The sequence below is a fragment of the Cebus imitator genome, unplaced genomic scaffold (genome assembly GCF_001604975.1).
Source record: "Cebus imitator isolate Cc_AM_T3 unplaced genomic scaffold, Cebus_imitator-1.0 Scaffold499, whole genome shotgun sequence".
NCBI classification, from domain to species: domain Eukaryota; kingdom Metazoa; phylum Chordata; class Mammalia; order Primates; family Cebidae; genus Cebus; species Cebus imitator.
In genome coordinates, this window is record NW_016107814.1 from 1,219,112 (window position 1) to 1,240,422 (window position 21,311).

General features: G+C 42.1%; 1 protein-coding gene across 3 annotated transcripts in view; it reads right to left on the bottom strand.

Annotated features, from left to right (window-relative positions):
* Window positions 1–21,311, bottom strand: part of MYPN (myopalladin) — a 108,430-nt gene that overhangs the window by 31,762 nt on the left and 55,357 nt on the right. For all 3 annotated transcript variants that reach the window (XM_017513730.2, XM_017513729.2, XM_037733198.1), the window contains 6 exons: window positions 20,602–20,743; window positions 16,898–16,921; window positions 12,456–12,572; window positions 11,608–11,980; window positions 3,981–4,571; window positions 3,173–3,311 (listed from right to left, as the gene is read on the bottom strand). In XM_017513730.2, coding sequence (XP_017369219.1) covers window positions 3,173–3,311; window positions 3,981–4,571; window positions 11,608–11,980; window positions 12,456–12,572; window positions 16,898–16,921; window positions 20,602–20,743 — 1,386 coding nt within the window. The remainder of the gene's footprint in view (window positions 1–3,172; window positions 3,312–3,980; window positions 4,572–11,607; window positions 11,981–12,455; window positions 12,573–16,897; window positions 16,922–20,601; window positions 20,744–21,311) is intronic.

The following is a 21,311-nucleotide window of genomic DNA, read 5'->3' on the forward strand; positions in this document are numbered from 1 at the left end:
TCAAGTCATTCTTGTGCCTCAGCCTCCCGAGTAGCTGGAACTACAGGCATTTGTCACCATGCCTGGCTCTAATTTTTGTATTTTTAGTAGAGACAGAGTTTCACCGTTGGCCAGGCTGGTCTTGAATTCCTGACCTCAAGTGATCTGCCTGTCTCGGCCTCCCAAAGTGCTAGGATTATAGGCCTAAGCCACCATGCCCGCCCGGATTCCTTTGACTTCTTAGATTCACCACTCTAATCTAAACCATTTAGGTTTTATCGACATCCAGCCAAGATCCACTGGTGATGAATGGTACCCTTCAGAATAAGAAAGGATGAAGCCTAAAATCTAGAAATAAGAAAATCTTTCTCTTGGCTTATCCCCAACTCAAAGACACTTTGTTGTAAGTTTAGAAAGCTAAACATTTTCATAATTATGAGTTTCTGAAAGGATGGCACCTCCTTATTTTACAAGGTTCTAAGAATCAACAAATGTTACTTGCTAATTGTAAATCAATGAGTCAAAGGGCAAAGGCTGAAAACTATCACAACAGAGAAACACAAAGTGATAGATACATCAAAGAAAATGAATTTTTAAACATAATTTATAAATTTTAGTTCTGGGGAGAAAATCGTTTATAGTCGGTAATATTCATTGTTCAAGGACTTCTGATTTATTTTCATGCTCAGCACAATGTGTTAATGCTAGACCATGCAATTGTTCTAGGACAGTTTATTCTTTATTTACTTAGAACTGAAATAGGGCAAGAGAATCCAGCTTTCTGGACCTAAAATTTTCAAAGCAAAGACATATGCATACTCTTCAGAAGGAATCATTTACACCCTCTTCCCACATGTGTAGGCTAATATGGGAGTGAGAACACAGATTATTTTTATTCCTGTGTCTCCTGACTGCAGGCCTAGAAGACTATCAATACACAAGTGTCACTTCATAATTGCTCTCTGCTGGTCTAGCATTCTTACACTTTCCTAAGCTGACTTTCTTAACTTCACCAGGATGGGTCACAATATATTTTAGACAGTTCTTTATGACACTTTCACTATCATTTCCCAAGGCAGCAATGGATAAAACAATATTATAATATGATCATCATTTTATTTCCCACGACTTCCTCAGACTCAACATCTGCCAACCAAATGCAAGCATTCCATCTTAGACAGCTCTGAGTTTCCTGAATATCATTTATGCAGCTTGGATTTCATTATCCATGGCATGGAACGTAGTCTAAGATCAATTCTGTAATTAACCAACTGTAATAATTCTCTGAATAATAATTCTCAGAAGAATGACACATGTCACAGATACTCAGATGAGTGTTGGGATGCTTTTAGATCTTAGTTCCTGCGTTAGTCTGAAGTTAATCCAAGATGGAGGTTTAAGAGAAATCTCTGCTGGGTTTACGGTACTCAACTTGTGGAATTTCACATTTACATGTACACACATGTCAGGTAACTAAGAGAAAAACCCTTCTTTCTCCTGAGTTGGGCAATGGGGTATCCTGATCTACCTACAGTGTAACTATAAAAGTAAAATCAAACAGCATATGTGCTGAGTTAACACTGTTTTTACAGGGCTCTCATTGCGCGCTCTCTGAGTTGTAAAAGACATAGGCTGAATACAGCTATGATTACGATGACACTCACATGGATTAACAACCACAAATGTGATGACAGTATTATAGGAAAACAAATCTGCATTAGACAGAGCAACATTTATAGGGCTTGAAGGTAACTGCTCTCATAAAATTGAAAACGCTGCAGAGTCTCAGGGAAAATGTGAAAGTATCCTGGAAACAACAGCTCTAGTTCGAGTTCCCCTACTGAGCCCATGCCTTAGCTTCTCTGTCTAGAAGACGAAAGAGAAGAATAGTGGCCTTGGTATTTGCTTCCCGGAAATACATGAAATTTGGTGAAATAATCCATGAAAAATATACTCAGTTATGGCAAGTTTGAATATTCTCCTTAATAATTTTAAGTGAATTTTAAAAAGGTTTTAAGCGCACATTTTCAAAAGAAGCCGCTCAGTATAAGTTGCTCAATATATAGCACAATTGCAAATTACTGTATATCCATGGCTCCATTGGAAGTAAGAGACAGAAACACTAAGGAAAACAGCATATGCTCCAGGAAATCGGGAGCTTTGTTTCTAGGCGTCCACAAATTCCACAATATTTGGCACATTGTATTGACAGAGATTTTGTTATATTTTTATCAGTTCCCACCTTGGGAAACAAACTAAGAGTTAGATTATTAAAATGTAAACCCGCATTAAAAATAAACATTTGATTATCAAAAGCAAAAATAAATGGCTCAAATAAGAAAATGTTCAGTCTAACTTTCTTTTGTTTGAGTGATGCTCACGGGTGGCTTTCCTCTTTTTCCTGGTGTAAACATTTACTAGAAAGCAAAGAGCTATACAGGTTGAGCCACAGGATGCTGCCTCCTGGCTATTTCACATGATTCAACCTAATATAAAGATTGAGATGTACAGGTGATCAAACTTCTAAGTACATTAGATTGAAGATTAGACAGCTTAGAACCCCAGAGTTCCTTAAAGTCTAGGTCATAGGCTGGGCATGGTGTCTTACGCCTGTAATCCCAGCACTTTGGAAGGCCAAGGCAGGAGCATTGCTTGAGTCCAGGAGTTTGAGACAAGGCTGGGCAACATGGCAAGACCCCTGTCTCCACAAAAAATTTAAAATTTTTTTAAATTTTTAAATTTTTAAAATTTTAAGCCTGTAGTCTCAGCTACTTGGGAGGCTGAGGCAAGAGGATCGCTTGAGCCCGGAAGATCAAGGCTGCAGTGAGCCATGATCGTATCACTGCATCCCAGCCTGGGTAATAGAGCGAGACCCTGTCTCAAAAAAAAAAAAAAAAAAGTTTAGATTGTAAATTGAGCTGAGGATTGCTGGAATGCAGAATAGATTGTCTACTCTCTTGTATAATATATCCTATACTAGGTAAATACATGTAAAAAAGTAGACTGAGTTAACTACTGGGAGAATTAAGAACCGCAGATCCACCCAGGAGGTTTCTCACATGACCATCTGTGCTCTACCATCTGAGCTGCAGCATGTCTCACTGAGGTTACCTGAGTATCCAAGGACTCGATCAAGCAAAATATATTCCTTACAACAAAATTTCAATAAACCTTCTGAATCCAACAATCTTACCTGCTGGTTTGGTCTGACATCACTGAAATTTATTTTTTTCCCCAAGTCTCGAATCACCGCGTTCTTAGTTTCACGAATGAAGTCATCATTCACTGGTTGAGGAGACTTTGTATTTTTCTTCACTAATCCCTGGGATGGCCTGTAAGATAAGTCCACACCCGACACACCCATGAAAAGCACTGGCCAGGGTAAATAGGCCTAGAAATCAGAGTGGTTGAAATGACAAACAGATCCCGGCAGTCATGAGGCCCTTAGGGAATTAAGCCCTGTGTAGAGAATCCGTATTTGTAAAGGCTTTTTGGATATTTTAATTAAAAAAAAATTGTTTTTGAGACACAGTCTCACTCTGTCACCCGGGCTGGAGTGCAGTGGTATAATCTCAGCTCGCTGCAACCTCTGCCTCCCAGGTTCAATGATTCTCCTGCATCAGCCTTCTGAGTGGCTGAGGTTATAGGCATGGACCACCATGGCTAGCTAATTTTTTGTATTTCTCCTAGAGACACGGGTTTCATCATATTGCCCAGGCTGCTGTCAAACTCCAGACCGCAAGTGATCCGCCCTCCTCGGCCTCCCAAAGTGCTAGGATTACAGGCATGAGCTACCACACCTAGCCTGATATTTTAATTATTAAAAATTATTCAGAGTAATCATACCCTTTGTTCTGAAGTGTTTCACATCCATTTTGTATCTAAGAGAATAAGATTATCTAGGAATCCACAAAATCAGAGCCCTGTCCCAGATCAGCTATTCAATGCACACGTCACCTCTTAACTAGCATCTGACATCCAGAAACCTCAATGACACTTACATGGATGGTGCACTCCTAGGCAGCCCCATGGCATTTGTGGGTGGGATGGCAGGGAGAGAAGGCAGAACAGAGCTGAGGAAAGCCACTGGGTTCTGAATCCGGCTGGTAGGCGAGACAGGAGTTGGGGACACACAGCGGGGCTGAAACTGGCTTCCGCTGGGGATGGAAAATGTAAGTGGTGGTGGTGTTGGCTCCGTTGGGCCTGATGGGGGTGGCTCATTTTGGATGGAAACCCCTCCTGGAGATTTGGTTTGCACGGAGGGGTGAGACACTAATAGGCTTTCTTTGCTCACTGTCCTCTGAATAGTTAGAGGAGTGCTGCTCAAAGTGAACACCGGAGAGCTGGAAGGGGCCACAGTTGCTGTGGTGGTGTTCGTGGAGGGGAAGAAATGCTTCGGTCGGGCCAAGCTGAACGTCTGTGATGAAGGGGCCTTCGCCTGCTTGCTGGGTGTGGTCACCGCCGGGGGAGCAGTGGAGTTCAAAACACTCAGGTTGAAAGGAAACTCCTTAGGAGATGAAGGAGATGGGTTTTGCAGCTGCTGTTGTTCCAGTAAGACTTGGTTATGAAGCTGTTGTAACTGAGTGGAATCGCTGCATACAAAACAAGGGTGGAGAGAGAGAAGGAAATGTGTTATTATTGGCCTCACCTTTCAAACAATGTACAGACAGGCTGTTTATTACTTGAAGATAGGCCAGGCATGGTGGTTCATCCCTGTAATCCCAGCACTTTAGGAGGTGGAGACAGGCAGATCACTTGAGTCTAGGAGTTTGAGACCTGCCTGGGCAATATAGCAAAACTCTGTCTCTACAAAAGAATAAAATAAATTTTAAAAAAAGTAGCCAGGAATAGTGGTGCATGCCTGTAGTCCTAGCTATTCAGGCAGGAGGATTGCTTGAGCACTCCCAGGGTGATCCCAGGAAGATCACTTGAGATCCCACGCGTGAGCCTGGAGGCGGAGATTGCAGTGAGTCCTGATCATGCCACTGCACTCCAGCCTGGGTGACAGAGTGAGACCTGTCTCAATAAACAAACAAATAAATAAAATAACTTGATGCTGATAAAGAACACACAACCAGAGTGGCAAGAAATCAGCTGATCAATGACTGGTGAGTGTGTCTTTCCTTCTTTCTAAGGGCGTCATTCACGTTGCATTATTTGTATTGTGACGTTGGAGCTGTGCATCTAAGAGTTTATAAATTGGAAAAGAGTAATAGAGACAACGCTTCTCTTGCTGACAGTGCTCAAAGTTCTGATGACCAGCAGAAAGTTTCCCAGCTTCAGAACAGAAGGCACGGAGCTACACACCGGTGTGTTACTGAAGGGGGCCAAGTCTCCATAAGAACATGCTGTATTTTCCACTCTGCCTTGTTTTAGAGCAGACCTTAAAGAAGCTGGCTGTATCTTAGAGGGATTTCTCATCCTCTCCCGACAACAAACCTTTATAGATAAGGTGACCATATGTCCTAAACATCCAGGAAGGTCCTCGCTTAACATCTTTTCCTGGCACTATTATTATTATCATATTATTGTTTGAGACAGAGTCTTACTCTGTTACCCAGGCTGGAGTGCAGTGGTGGGATCTCAGCTCACTGCAATCCCAATCTCCTGGGTTCAAGTGACTCTTGTGCCTCAGCCTCCCAAATCGCTGGGACCACAGGTGCCCACCACCATGCCTGGCTGATTTTTGTATTTTTAGTAGAGATAGGTTTTCACCATTTTGGCCAGGCTGTTCTCGAACTCCTGTCTTCAAATGATGCACCTGCCTTGGCCTCTCGAAGTGGTGGGATTACAGGCATGAGCCACCGTGCCCCACCCTGACATTATTGACAGCACTCACTTTCACTCTCAGAAATGTCCTAATTTGAATGATGGTTATATGCTCACCCTGATTATAAACCTTGCCTTCGATTTTTATTGTTCCTAAAAGGAGAAAGAAGATCAAACTGGAAGTAGTTTCTCCATTTATAGAACCTGAGTCACAGAGACATCACATGATTTGCCTTAATGGTCCATTGAATTCAATGGTCTATGGAATTTCTCTTCACGAAACAATTATTTTTAACAAAGAAAGTGCAACCAAAATGTCTTAAAATCATATATGTATAAAGTCATCAAGGCTGCCAAACTTTGCTGCTTAGGAGACTCTACCGTTGAATGAGGAACCATGGGAAGACCCATATGTGGGACCACAGTACTTCAGGACCACTAATTTTATGTTCTTTATTTTATTTTTATTTATTTATTTTAGGCGGAGTTTTACTCTGTGCTGTTGGAGTACAACAGCACAATCTCCGCTCACTGTAGCCTCAACCTCTGGAGTTCAAGTGATCCTTCTGCTTCAGCCTCCCAAGTAGCTGGGATCACAGGCATACACCTCCACACCCAGCTAATTTTTGTATTTTTTGTAGAGCTGGGGCTGCCATCATGTTGCCCAGGCTGGTCTCATACTCCTGAGGTCAAGCGATTTGCTTGCCTCGGCCTCCCAAAGTGTTAGAATTATAGGCATATGCCTCGGTGCCTGATCGATTTTATGTTCTTTGGAAATATGTATTGCTTCTGGGATGCAGAGACTCTGCATTCTAAGGAATACAAAAGAAATTAATAGGGATTTAGAATTTTTAAGATAAAATGCCAAACAAACACAACAAACTAGAGATACTGTATCAAGTACTTTTGAAAAAAGTTTTGGCAACGACAATTTCTGGCAGTGTGTGCTGGAGCCAGCCCTCACTGGCTTTGATGAACAGGTAGTGCGTATCTCATCTCACCTACCCATTCGATCGATGACTTTCTCTTAGTAGCTTGAAATTGGCCATAGTGGGAGGAAACTGGCAAATGCTAAAAATCAGGGTTTTCTCACCCCTGTCAGTCATTAAACATTTGCCAGTGCATCACTGACTTGGAAAACTAGTTCTGAGTAAATCTGCTATGGTTTTAGCAGTAGTCACTGTGCACATTTGAATCACCTGGAGACCGTAAAACACAAATGAACCTCACTGATTTAGGCACCTGCTCAGAGTTAACTGGCCTGGGATGGAATTCAGACAGAGTTATTATTATCTTTTCAAATGTAGGTCAGTCATTCTCGAACTTTACTGGGCTTCAGAATCCTCTGGAGGGCTTGTTAAAACACAGGTTTCTGGCCCCCATCCCCAGAGTTTCTGATTCAGCAAGTGTGGGGTGGGGCCTGGGAGTCTGCATTCCTGCCAAGCTTCTAGGTGATGCTGGTGCTTTGGGTCCGCCTACAAGGCCCCTGGTGATTCTCACAGGCCTCCAGGACTGAGAACCGGTGCCCTAAAGAAACACTTGGCACCAAAGCATAGGCTTTCCTAGTATATTCTGACTTTTGTCTGACATTTGTCTCACTTTTAAATGTTAATTATTGTGTTTTCCTGGGTGTAGCAGGTAGCGGGTAGGGAGTGGGGAAGAGTTGCAACTCAGGGATGTTTTGTTTTGTTTTTTGAGACAGAGTCTTGCTCTGTCACTTAGGCTGCAGAGCAGTGGCATGATCTCAGCTCATTGCAACCTCCGCCTCCCAGGTTCAAGTGATTCTCCTGTCTCAGCCCCTCAAGTAGCTTGGATTACAGGCGCTCACCACCACGCCCAGCTAATTTTTGTATTTTTAGTAGAGACAGTGTTTCGTCATGTTAGCCAGGGTAGTCTAGAGCTCCTGACCTCAACGAATCCACCTGCCTTGGCCTCCTAAAGTGCTGGTATTACAGGTGTGAGCTACCACTCCCGGCCAGGGGTACTTCTCTCTAGACCAGTGGTTTCCAAACTGGACGCACATTAAAATAATCTGTGGAGAGATTCTGATTCAATTGAGATGGAGGGCATAAATATTTTTTAACAGCTCCACATTTTATTCTGCAGTGTATTCAGGATGAGGAATCACTGCTCTAGACAGCTTAATAGTCAATCTGAAATTTCAAAGTTGGGCTTTGATGATACAAGGTTGAAAAATGACAGCTTCCCTTTCTGTTGCAATTTTAAGATCTACGTCATCTCTATTTTCCATATGAATAGCAAATTGAAGGAACAAGCAGAAAATTGTATCCTTGAGAAGACTGAGTCAATATATTTTAATGCAAAATGTGTGAGGTTAAAACCAATAAAGTTAACACTAGTAAGAAAAGGTTGTAGGCATGTAGATTCACAAACGGTGTGTGTATTTGTGTGTGGTGTGTTTATATATATATAGCTATACTAATGTAAACATATATACACACAAGAGAAAACTTAAGGCAAAGAATATTAAAGAATTATATAGTGCTGAGAACTATGTTTTTAGAGGGTGTCACTACATGATTTAGGAGAAAGATGTTTTATATTAATTTGAAGTCTCATGGCAGACACTACTGTCTATTTAACTCCCCCCCCTTGTGAAAGAATCCAATTTTGTTCATGGTGGCAATATGTGCAGCCTAAGACTATACTTCCAGCCTCCTTTACAACTAGTGTCCCATCTACCTAAATTCTGGCCAAAGAGGCAGAAGTAGAAGATTTTTGTTGAAACCTCTAAGAAGTCTCCTTAGAAGGAATTCTAACACCAAGAGTGTGACTTCTGGCCGGGCGTGGTGGCTTACACCTGTAATCTCAACACTTTGGGAGGCTGAGGCGGGTGGATCACGAGGTCAGGAGATCGAGACCATCCTTGCCAACTTGGTGAAATGCCTGTCTCTACTAAAAATACAAAAATTAGCTGGGCGTGATGGCATGTGCCTGTGGTCCCAGCTACTGGGGAGGCTGAGGCAGGAGAATCACTTGAACCAGGGAGGCGGAGGTTGCAGTGAGCCAAGATCAGGCCACTGCACTCCAGCCTGGCAACAGAGAGATACTCCATCTCAATTAAAAAAAAAAAAAAAAAAAGAATGTGACTTCTGTCCATTGGTCCTTCCCACTGCTTGGACTGCAGGTGTGGTGACTCGACCACCCTCAGCCCTCTTGGACCACGAGGGTACCTGGAGAGGAAGCCAGTGTTTGGGATGGCAGAGCAGAAAGACAGAAGGAGACTGGGTTCTTAATGACCTTGCAACCAACATCACAGCCCCAGACTCCCTGTCTACTTTCTCTATGTGAGAGAAAATAAACCTTTAAGTATTTAAACCCTGTTACTTTGGGTTGTCTGTAACATGAAGCTCAACTTAATCCTAACTAATATACCTGAGGACTGAGCTCTGACCTCTTTCCATGCTCAAATTCTATTCTAAGGGGCCTAGGGAAAGGCCCTCCTACAAGCCATAAAATCTAATGAAACAGGTCTTTTTTTTTTTAAGAAAGAGTCTCACTCCATGGCTTAGACTGGAGTGCAGTGGTGCGATCTCAGCTCACTGCAACCTCTGCCTCCTGGGTTCAAGCAATTCTCCCACCTCAGCCTCCAGAGCAGCTGGGATTAAAGGTGTGCACCACCAGGCCTCGCTAATTTGAAACAGGTGTTTTTGACCCAGTGTATGGTGGCTTTCTTTCCATCCTGACTCTGGCATCGCATCACATGGCAGACAGTAGACTCCCTCACTTTAACTTGAGCATCCCTTCCTACTGACTCCAAGTTTTCAGACAAAACTTAACTCTTTGAATTGCCAACCATAGAACCCCCAACCCCACCTATGACTGGTAAGCCCCTGCTTTGAGATGTCCTGCTTTTTTGGGCCAAACCAATATTTGTCTTCTTGTATTGATTCATGATTTTACCTGCAATTCTTGTCTTCCTGAAACGCATGAAACCAAACGCAACCTGACTGCCTTGGATGCACTTTCTCAGGACCTCTGGAGACCGTGTTTCCCTGGGCCACAGTCACTCATATTGACTCAGAATAAACCTCTTTAAATATTTTGGCAGAATTTGCTTTTTCTGTTATCATACGTAACAGCACCTAAAACAGTCCCTGGAAAAGAGACAGTCCTACAATGGAGGCAATTCCCGGGAGGTTTGTTTGGGGCTACCTTATCACTGTAACTCCCTTCTCTGAGAACTTCTCTCACCCACAGTTTCTTCCAACATAAATCCTCCAACAGTTGAGTGTATTGGGGGTGGGAAGAGGAGATCACCTGACCAGCCTGGACCAATTAGAATTGGGACTTGAGCTGCTGCGACTGATTTAGTTAACAGTGGTACTTGACACACATCATGAAGTGAACTGGGGACAAGGCCATGATGGGCCACTTATGAACAGATGGGTCTTCAAAGAGAAAAGAATGGATAAATAAAGAGGAAACAAGGAGATGCTCAGATAGACAGAGGGGGAACCAGTCATGCAAGCACCAGCAGAGACTGGACTGACCTGTGACTTTAAGTGACAGGTGAGGAGGTCCAGCTTCCACCTCTCTAGATCTCCTGCAAGGCTTGGTTGTGTGTTTGGTTTCCCATTCCTGCCTCTATCCCTGCAATAACCTCTTCTCCTCTTTTTACTTTAAGGGGATTCCTGTTTCCTGTAACTGGCAGAACGTTGAGGGGACTGACACATTTCTAGATGTGACTTGCTTAGAGGCCTGTTAGATTCACAACATTGAATCTTATGCCCAGAATTTTGCTTTAGATAGTGGTGAGCATATAAAACGAAACACGAATGGCTTCCAATGAACATCTCATGGTAATGACAACACACAGTGGGTGCACTGGTGCTGTAGATTTTGATGTTGATATTTATTTTTTTTAAGACACTAAGTTTCAGGGTAATTTGTTGATGTTGATATTTAAAGGTTTTTGTAATTAGAAACAATTTTTTATCATTTTGATGTGTGGATGAAACAGGAAATAATAGCAATAGCATATCATGCCCTGTATTCGCTTTGTTATGGATGGACATTTTAAACATTGCAACATGGCTTTCTACAGAGTTAGGGCAACAACCACAGTAGGCTCCTGAGTTGAGTCAGAAAATCTTGACCACTTCATCCTGTTATATTTATCCAGCAGCTAGGAACTATCTAAAAAATACTAAATAGCTTTTCCATAATGACTGCAGAAGCTTAAGTTGAATCAGAAATGGGACATATAAGGATGAAATTACAGACTGTAAAGATGACTAGACACAAGAAAAGGCTTCATAAGAGAAGCACAGAGGTGCTTTACCTGGGGCCTCTAATGTCAGACAAATGTTTCTGAATTAGTTTAAGTGCAACATTGCTTAGAGGTAGACTCTTAAGGATAATTGTGATAGTATGCTTCTATTGATGTAAGGATGTACATTTTAGAAAACATTTCATGTATACTTTCTCATTTGGCAACTCCTCTTTTTGGTTCCATTTTTTTTTCCCCAGAGTAATGGCTCTGTCACCCAGGCTGGGGTACAGTGGCACGATCACAGCTCACTGTAGCCTGGAACTCCTGGGCTCAAGTGATCCTTCTGCCTCTGTCTCCTGAGTAGCTAGGACCACAGGTTTAAACCACCATGCCTGCTAATTTTTTTACCTTTAAATATTTCTTTTAGAGACAGGGATCTCACTATTTTTCCCAGGCTTGCCTTGAATTCCTGGGCTCAAGTAATCCTCTTGCCTCAGCCTCCCAAAGTGCTAGGATTACAGGTATGAGCAACTGTGCCTGGCTGAGTTCCATTATTTTTAAGGAGATCAGACTCAAGAAAAGATCACAGAATCTCCTGGTTATTCATCCTACTTTTTACTCACAGTTTGGGTTTGGCCAGAACTGGAGGGGGCTCTCTGACTGGGGAAGAAGGCTCTGGGACTTTTGCTGCCTGTCCGTTGAACCTCTCCTGGAAACAATCGGGCCTGGTCTGTCTGGTGGTCGCCATGCCAGCCTCGGAGGATGTTTCACTCCCTTTGTCGTCTTCAGGCAGGTTGAAGTGCACACGAAGCCCAATCCTGGAGCTGGACCGGGGCTCATTGTGGTTCACCAGAACCCCCTCGAGTTTGGGTTTGGGGGGTTGTTCCACAGATGGAGGCTCTGAGTGGGGTGGGGAGGGCTGTGGCTCAATAGCAGCAAGGTTGGTGGTGGAGTTGGCTGAGTGAAGAGACCCGTTGTTGCTGAGGTCTTCATTTCCTGAAAGGATAATCACAGGACCTGAGCTGTCGGCCACTGTAAGCCTGAATTGGGGCATGTGCACAAATGGGAAAGTGTTTACACCAGATGAATGTATGAATGGGAAAATGCCTATCAAAAACAGATCATTGGGGCATTAAAGAACGGTAAGGATACAGAAAACAAATTAAATTCAAAATGGAAAAACTAAGTTTAAAATCTAAGTACGCTTTTGGAAAGAAATTTAGAAATTTATTGAGGAGATGTTCTCTTAGGAAATATAATGATGACAGCAGGGTGACTGAGGTGGTGGCTGTAATGCCATAAGAGATTGAAAACTGGGCACTGTTCAAGAACATTTTCCTCAATAATTCAAACCTTTCTAGGAGAGCCAAGCTAGCTTTGTATGAAAAGCAGTAAGGAACGGTAACACAAATTCTGCATATTCACACTCAAAGTCATAGGCTAAGCTGTTCTGGCGTTAAAGGGTCCTTACCTCTCACGTGCAGCTGTGCAATGCTTGACACTGTGCCGTATTTGTTGCTTGCAGTACATGTGAAGCACCCAGAGTCTTCTGCAAACACCTCAGCAATGACCAAGGTGCAAATCTCCTCTATATGCCAGTGAAAGAGTATGGTTACTGACTTAGTTATGAGAGTAGAATTATAGAATTTACTGATATCAGATGATGATTCTACAAAGTTAATAAAAGAAGCTGGCTATGTTAATTCTTTAAAAACGATTGATTGAAATAGTGATTTGATTGAATTGACTGATTAGTAGGCAAAAAGAAGGCCGGGTGCGGTGACTCACGCCTATAATCCCAGCACTTTGGGAGGCCGAGGTGGGTGAATCACGAGGTCAAGAGATCGAGACCATCCTGGTCAACATGGTGAAACCCCATCTCTACTAAAAATACACAAATTAGCTGGGCATGGCGGTGCAAGCCTGTAGTCCCAGCTACTTGGGAGGCTGAGGCAGGAGAATTGCCTGAACCCAGGAGGCGGAGGTTGCGGTGAGCTGTGATCATGCCACTGCACTCCAGCCTGGGTAACAAGAGCGAAACTCCCTCTCAAAAAAAAAAAAGTAGGCAAAATGAGTCAAATAGTTTAGAAACAACAATTCCACGCAGACAAGCCAAATACTGACAAGGGGTTTTTATAAAAATGGCTACATATTATGGATTTTCAGATAATCTTCCATTTTTATGTGAACAGTATAGATAGCAAAAATAGAAATGAATAACAACAAACTTTTTAAAAATCACAAAAACAAATTAGGAGTCAAAGGGAATGGAAGGTTCTGTGAAATAAAAGGGCTAATAAAACATTTTCTAAACCTAGGTCTCTCACTATTTCCCTGGGGAACTTCTACATTGAGATTGTTTTGTTTGGTTTTGTTTTTTGAGACAAAGTTTTGCTCATGTTGCCTGGGCTGGAGTGCAGTGGCACGATCTTGGCTCACTGCAACCTCTGCCTCCCGGGTTCAAGCCTCAGTCTCCTGAGTAGCTGGGACTATAGACATGTGCCACCATGCCTAGCCGAGTTTTGTATTTTTAGTAGAAATGGGGTTTCACTATGTTGGTCAGGCTGATCTCGAACTCCTGACCTCATGATCTGCCCGCCTCAGCCTCCCAAAATGTAGTAATTACAGGCGTGAGCCACTGAACCCAGGCTACAGTGAGATTATTTTAAACAAAGACCACAATTTAAAATTGTACAGCAAATAAATATTTTGCTTTACTGGTAGTAATGAGCTGATAGAGTAACTTGAAATTCTGAATGAAAGAAGGAGTGAAATGCATTTCTACTTTTGTATTACTATGGTAATTCTTTTATTTTTTTCTTCTTCTTGAGGTGGAGTTTCGCTCTTGTTACCCAGGCTGGAGTGCAATGGTGCGATCTCGGCTCACCGCAACCTCCGCCTCCTGGGTTCAGGCAATTCTCCTGCCTCAGCCTCCTGAGTCGCTGGGATTACAGGCACGTGCCACCATGCCCAGCTAATGTTTTTTGTATTTTTAGTAGAGACGGAGTTTCACCATGTTGACCAGGATGGTCTTGATCTCTTGACCTCGTGACACACCTGCCTCGGCCTCCCAAAGTGCTGGGATTACAGGCTTGAGCTACCGTGCCCGGCCTATTATGGTAATTCTTATAGATTACTCTGATACATTGTGAACAATGATCCTCTGTGAATAACTGCAGAGGTGATTCCCAGGTAGAACCACATGATTACAGTCCAAAGTTATTAAAGTTAGATACTCCTTGACAGCTAATAAAGAGGAGGTATAAGACAGTGGTATAAGTCTTAAGATGAAGCAGAAATGGGAAATTTAAGGATGAAATTACAGACTGTATAGACGGTTAGACACAAAAAAGGCTTTATAAGAGAAGCACAGAAGTGCTTTATTATGCAGTTATCATTCCATAGACCTGACATGGAAAACAAAATATTAAAAAATAGTTGCATTAGGAGAAACTTGATAGGCATCTCAGTGCTTCATGATAGTTGAATTGAATTAATTAGACCATTTCTAGGAAAACTGGCCAGGGGGCCATGGCAGGCAGTATTGAGTATTGCTATTTGAATGTGTCCCCCAAAGTTTATGTGCTGGAAAGAATTCCCTGTGCTTTAGTGTTGGGATGTGGAGGCTAAAGGGAGGTGTTTAGGTCATGATGCCTCTGCCCTAATAAATGGATAAATGTTGTTATTGTGGGAGTGGGTTTGTCACGAAAGTACGTGTGGCCCCCTCTTGCCCTCCCTTCTCTCATGCACTTGCTGTCTTGCTCTTCTGCCATCTGCCATGGGATGACACAGCATGAAGGCCCTCACCAGATGCAGACCCCTTGATCTTGGGCTTTCCAGCCTCCAGAACTGTAAGAAGTAAGTCCTTGTTCCTTATTAAAAATTACCCAGTTTCAGTTATTCTGTTGTAGCAGCACATAATGGACTAAGGCAAGTGCCTACTCAATAACTCTCCATCCTCCTACCTCCTTGTTGATAGAACCCTGGCTTTATCTACTCTACTTGGAGTGCTCGTATGCTTCAAAGAAAGCTGGCCCCTCTCAGCCTCAGGTGGTAAATCATGAGGTCTAAGCCAGTCAAGCTAACTGTTCTTGTTAAGTGGTGGTTGAGTCACATAATTCCAGTCAATGTGATATTGAAACCATCCCCACAGAGTTGACAAGAATTGCATGCTAAGTTCTCGACAGAAATATAGTTAAGTATTAATCAGGCTGCACTTTGACCCATTTCCTTGTCACTAAAAGTCACATAGCACTAGATCCTTGCATCCCCTTGTTCCTATAGATAGGATTTCTGACATTAGGATTATAAGACTGTTTAATAATTGATTTGCATCCCCATTGTTCCTATAGACAAAAATCCTAATGATTTCTAACATTAGAATCATAAGGCTTCTATTTTTTTTGAGACAGGATCTTGCTCTGTTGCCCAGGCTGGAGTGTAGAGGCATAATCTTGGCTCACTGCAACCTCCACCTCCCAGGCTTGAATGATCCTCCCACCACAGCCTCCCGAGGATCTGGGTCTACAGACATGTGCCACCCTGCCTGGCTAATTTTTAAGTGTTTGTAGAGAAGGGGGTCTCACTATATTGCTCAGCCTGGTCTTGAATTCCTGTACTTAAGTGATCCTCCCACCAAAGTGTTAGGATCACAGGTGTGAGCCACTGTACCCAGCCTCATAAGGCTTTTGTTTAAGGATTTCTTAAAAACGTTTTTTCAGACCATGAATTCCAGCAACTAGTTTGAAAATCCCCACAGAGGAACGAGATCAGCATGAGAACACAGCTTCTTAATCTCCCTGTCTCATGACTTCACCCTGCACTTTTCAACCAACCAGTGATCTCTGCTCTGTAACCCACTCCAAAACCCTTAAGAATCCTAGCCTGGCTAATTTTTGTAAATTTGGTAGAGACGGGGTTTCACTATGTTGGTCAGGCTGGTCTCAAACTCTCAACCTCAGGTGATCCACCTGCCTCAGCCTCCTAAAGTGCTGGGATTAAAGGTGTGAGCCCTCATGCCTGACCTGAAGAGATAATTATAATAATGAGATTACAAACCAACTTTCTGACACAGAGTTTCAAATACAATCTGTTTTTTTCGGGTGGTCACAGAGAAGGCATTCAGATGTTTATGCCCTGTTTTGTGAGTCACTTGTATTTTCCAACTTCACGTACAGTCATTTGTATCTCATCTTAGTATTCTCCCAACCAAATCTAATAACGTCACAGATATTTTATTGAATTTCTGCAAACTTCAAAATCTGATCATGCATAAGTTTTGAGATACCTAGGCTATGGAACTGAAATTGATCTAGCATTATAGAAATTGCTTTGTCCAGTTTTGAGAGGAAAAATATTCCTAAGAAACATTTCTCAATAACCCAAGAACCAGCGGCATACATATGAGGTATTAATTATATATTGCACATGCTCCCCTTCTCTCCTCCTACAATAATAGCTATAGTTCATTTGGATGTTTTTGTTTTGCTTTTTGAGACGGAGTCTTGCTCTGTTGCCCAGAGCAAGGCTGGATTGCAGTGGCACGATCTCAGCTCACTGCAATCTCCACTTCCCATGCTCAATCGATTCTCCTGCCTCAGCCTCCCGAGTAGCTGGGATTGCACGCATGCACAACCATGCCTGGCTAATTTTTGCATTTTTAGTAGAGACAGGGTTTTGTTTTGCCATGTTGGTCAGGCTGGTCTCGAACTTCTGACTTCAAGTGATCGGCTGCCTCAGACCCCAAAGTGCTGAAATTACAGACATGAGCCACTGAGCCTGGCCCATTTGGATATTTTTTCCTAAAACTTATTTTTCACTGTTTATTAATCTCAGTGTAACTTCATTATGTATTCTTATGTATACAAAATCACTCATCATATACTAATAAATTAAAGTTGAAATTCTCTTTACCTGGCTCTGCCATGGATCGAGGTTCTGAAAGAAAAAAAAATTAAAAGATTCTGAACATTTATTTTACTGAGAAGCTACATGTTCATCAGAAGCTTCCTACAGAATTTCACAGTCTCTTGCACATTCAGGAGTGATACAAGGTTATGTGACAATATTAAGTAAGATGACCTCAACAGGGACAGGATGGGTATCACAGAAAAGCAGCGAAAGAGTAACAATTTTTTTTTTTTTTTTGAGACTGAGTTTTGCTCTTGTTGCCCAGGCTGGAGTGCAATGGTGCGACCCTGGTTCACTGCAACCTCTGTCTCCAGGGTTCAAGTGATTCTCTTGCCTCAGCCTCCCAAGTAGCTGGAATTATAGGCATACACCACCACGCCCAGCTAATTTTTGTATTTTTAGTAGAGATGGGGTTTCATCATGTCAGCCAGTCTGGTCTTGAACTCCTGACCTCAGGTGATCCACCCACCGTGGCCTCCCAAACTGCTGGGATTACAGGCGTGAGCCACTGTGCCCGGTCCAAGAGCAACAATTAAATGACGTTGCTTCCTCTTGAAATAAATCTGGGTTTCACTTGGGGTACATAAAACTTAGGTGAGGAAAACTTTCTGAGTTAGCTGTATTTCAGAAATGACTTGCTTTTATTGACATTCTTTCAGTCTTACCTGAAAAAAGTTTATGAAGATTGAGAAATTATTCTTGGCATTGGGCTCTGATATCCTAATAAAATGTTCACTATACCTCCTGCTCAGAGGTTTCTAAGATCAAGAGCCTCAGGATAGATTATAGTTTTTTCAAGAGTAGGTTCTTTTTTTTTTGAGATGAAGTCTCACTCTGTTGCCCAGGCTGGAGTGCAGTGGCAAGATCTTGGCTCACTGTAACCTCTACCTCCCATATTCAAGTGATTCTCCTGTCTCACGCTCCTGAGTAGCTGGGACTACAGACACCTGTCACCATTCCCGGCTAATTTTTGTATTTTTTGTATTTTTAGTAGAGTTGGGGTTTTATCATGTTGGCCAGGCTGGTCTTGAACTTCTGGCCTCAAGTGATCCACCCTCCTCAGCCTCCCAAAGTGTTGGGATCACAGGCGTGAGCCACCATGCCCAGAGAAGAGCAGGTTCTTTTCTGAACATTCTTTGGGTTTCGCGAAAGTGCCCACAGTGGTACTGAACAGAGGTGTTTGATTGATATTGAACTGCCAACACTCAAAAAGCAGTTGTTGAGCTTACTTTTAATCTTCTACACTGTAGACCTATTGAAGTGGCTTTGTTTATTTGTTTGTTTGTTTGTTTGTTTTTGAGGCAGGGTCTCACTCTGTTGCTCAAGCTGGAATGGAGTGGCGCAATATCAGCTCACTGCAACTCCGCCTCCCGGGTTCAAGTGATTCTCCTGCTTCAACCTCCAGAATAGCTGGGACTACAAGTGCGTGCCACCAAACCTGACTAAGATTTTGTATTTTTTTGTGGGGGTGGTGGGGTAGAGACAGTGTTTCACCATATTGTCCAGGCTGGTCTCAAACGCCTGACCTCAAGGGATCTGCCTGCCTTGGCCTCCCAAACTCCTGGGATTACAGGCATGAGCCACTGTGCCCCGCGTCTCTCAGTTTAAACGGCATTCAGAATATATTTTTGTTGCTACTATGGCCGATAAAACCTGACAGTAGCTCTGATTCTTATGTCACACTGATCTAAGGACTACTATTTTGTGATAGGCAGAGAAAGATTAAGAAAAAAGCAAATAGCTCATCACAAAAAAATGATGTGTGTGAAGTAATACATATGTTCACTAGCTTAATTTAGGCATTCCACAATGTATATATATTTCAAAACACCATGTTGCACATGGTAAATAATAAAATTTTTATTAGTCAATGTAAAAAACAAAAAATGAATAAACAAAAGTTATACATGTTCATCATAGAAAAACTGAAAAAATACAGAAATGCATAAGGAAGTCAAACAATTGACCCTAGATTCACTGCCCAAAGAAAGGCTGCCAACATTTTAGCAAATTTCCTTCCCAAGTTTTTCTACAATAGATTGTTCTACATAGTTAATAAAACATATTTTTAAAAAGCAAGTATGTTGTAATGTAATTTATGGCTGAAATGGGTCAAGGAGAAAGCACTGGATGACAAAGTAAAAGCATTGTGAAATAAGAAAAGAAGAATTAACCATGTGAATATCTAAATAATTCTTATAATAAAAAGGAACAAGAACCCAAAGTGAAATAAAGAAATACAAAGACGTAAGTAAATACGAAAAAGAAAAGTTTCATCCCAGATTTAATTAGTGAAGTGCAGATTAAAACAAGTATTCCCATTTTTGGCCTATAAAGTTAGTGAAGATTTTTAATAAAATGGTTAACACTCATTGTTGGTGAAGGTGTGAGACGAAAGGCATTCCCACGTATTGTTGGTTGCAGTAGGATGTAGCTAGGGCGACTTGTGTCCTGGTTCAGCTGGGACAGGCCTAGTTTATGCTTGGGATCCCTGTATAACTATTAATAGCATCCTCTTTCATTCCCCCAAAGGGTCTCAGTTTGGCCGATTAATTGTGTGATCATCCTAAATTTAGCTCAACCCTTAGGGGTGACATTTTGGCAGCATATTTTAAAAGCCTAAAAAAAGGTAAACTTATAACAGCAATTCTCATACTAGAAATTTATTCCAAGGCAATAACTGTAGATAGTCACAAAAATTTTCTCTATTAACATGCATTGAAGCGTAGTTTATAATAGTAAAAAAAAATCTGTCAACAATCTAAATGTTCAACAGGAGACTAACTGAATATGAAACTGATATTATTGATTTATTTTTAAAAGTGAGGCTGGTCATGGTGGCTCACGCCTATAATCCCAGCACTCTAAGAGGCCAAAGCGGGCAATTCCCTTGAGGTCAGGAGTTGGAGACCAACCTGGCCAACCTGGTGAAACCCCATCTTTACTAAAAATACAAAAATTAGCTAGGTATGGTGGCACATGCCTGTAATCTCAGCTACTGGGGAGGCTGAGGCAGGAGAATTAGAGAATCGCTTGAACCTGGGAGATGGAGGTTGCAGTGAGCTGAGATTGCACCACTGCACTCCAGCCTGGGTGACAGAGTGAGATTCTGTCTCAAAAAAATTAAAAAAGTAGCACTGCGCGGTGGCTCACACTTGTAATCCCGGCACTTTGGGAAGCTGAGGCGGGCGGATCCCCAGTTCAGGAGTTCGAGACCAGTGTGACCAACATAGTGAAACCCCATCTCTACTAAAAATACAAAAATTAGCCAGGCATGGTGGTGTGTGCCTGTAATCCCAGCTACTCAGGAGGCTGAGGCAGGAGAATGACTTGAACCTGGGAGGCGGAAGTTGCAGTGAGCCGAGATTGCGCCATTGCACTCCAGCCTCGGTGACAGAGTCAGACACCATCTCAAAAAATAAAACAAAAAAGTAAGGAGGCACTGTATTTATTGACATGGAAAGATGTTCATTTAATGTTGAGTAAACAATTAATTTACAAAAAAGCATACAATGCTTTTCTTTAAAAACTATGCATGGAAAAATTCTTGGAAAACATACACTGAAATATTAACAGGAGTATGATTACAGATGTTTTTCATTTTATTCTTTTTGACTATATTTTTATTAGCCATTAAAAGTTATAAAAACAAGTGTGTGTGGTAAGTTCACAAAAACAAAATATCAGAAAATAAAGCATTAACTTACTTTTCTGTAAAATCCTAAAATCTGGAGAATCTTCTATTAAAGTCCCTTCTCTATACCACTCAACCTTAGGAGATGGGGCTCCTTTTACTCTGCATTCAAACACAACCAGCTGACCCTCAGAAGCTGACAAATTTTGTAGCATCTATAATAATAAGAAGAATATAGTTAGAACCAAAAAGTACATATTTTTGTAATCTAGTCCCAGTGTTGAATGTTAGAAAAAGATACCCTCTCCACATTTGGAGATGTGCATCTTTACATCTACATCTCTAGCAGCTTCAGTTCTGTAGCTATGCATTCAAAAGTCGTTTTGAGAGCTTGTTTGGAGGTCCTAGCAGGGGAGCGCAGCTACTCCTATACGCTTGCTGGAAGACCGGTCCTCCTCTATTGAGGATACCGTCCTCTTCCACTGGGCGCACAGCTTTGGGAGGGACTACATGTGAGGGAGGGAGAGGACACCCGCTTACCCGGCCCGATCAGCCGAATCAATTCTGGTAATCAATGGGGTGACAGATGTCGCGGCCAGATCGCCCTCACATCCGGAAAGTAGTTTTGAAGACAGAATCATCTGAGCCCATATAAAGCTTTTTCCTCACTGTTGTTTTCCTTTCTCTCTCTACCAATGCTAAGGGAATTTATTAAATATTAGGCAAAACATTTTGAGTAATGCAGCTACTTTTTAGTATAGAATCTTTGGAGTGGGATTTTTG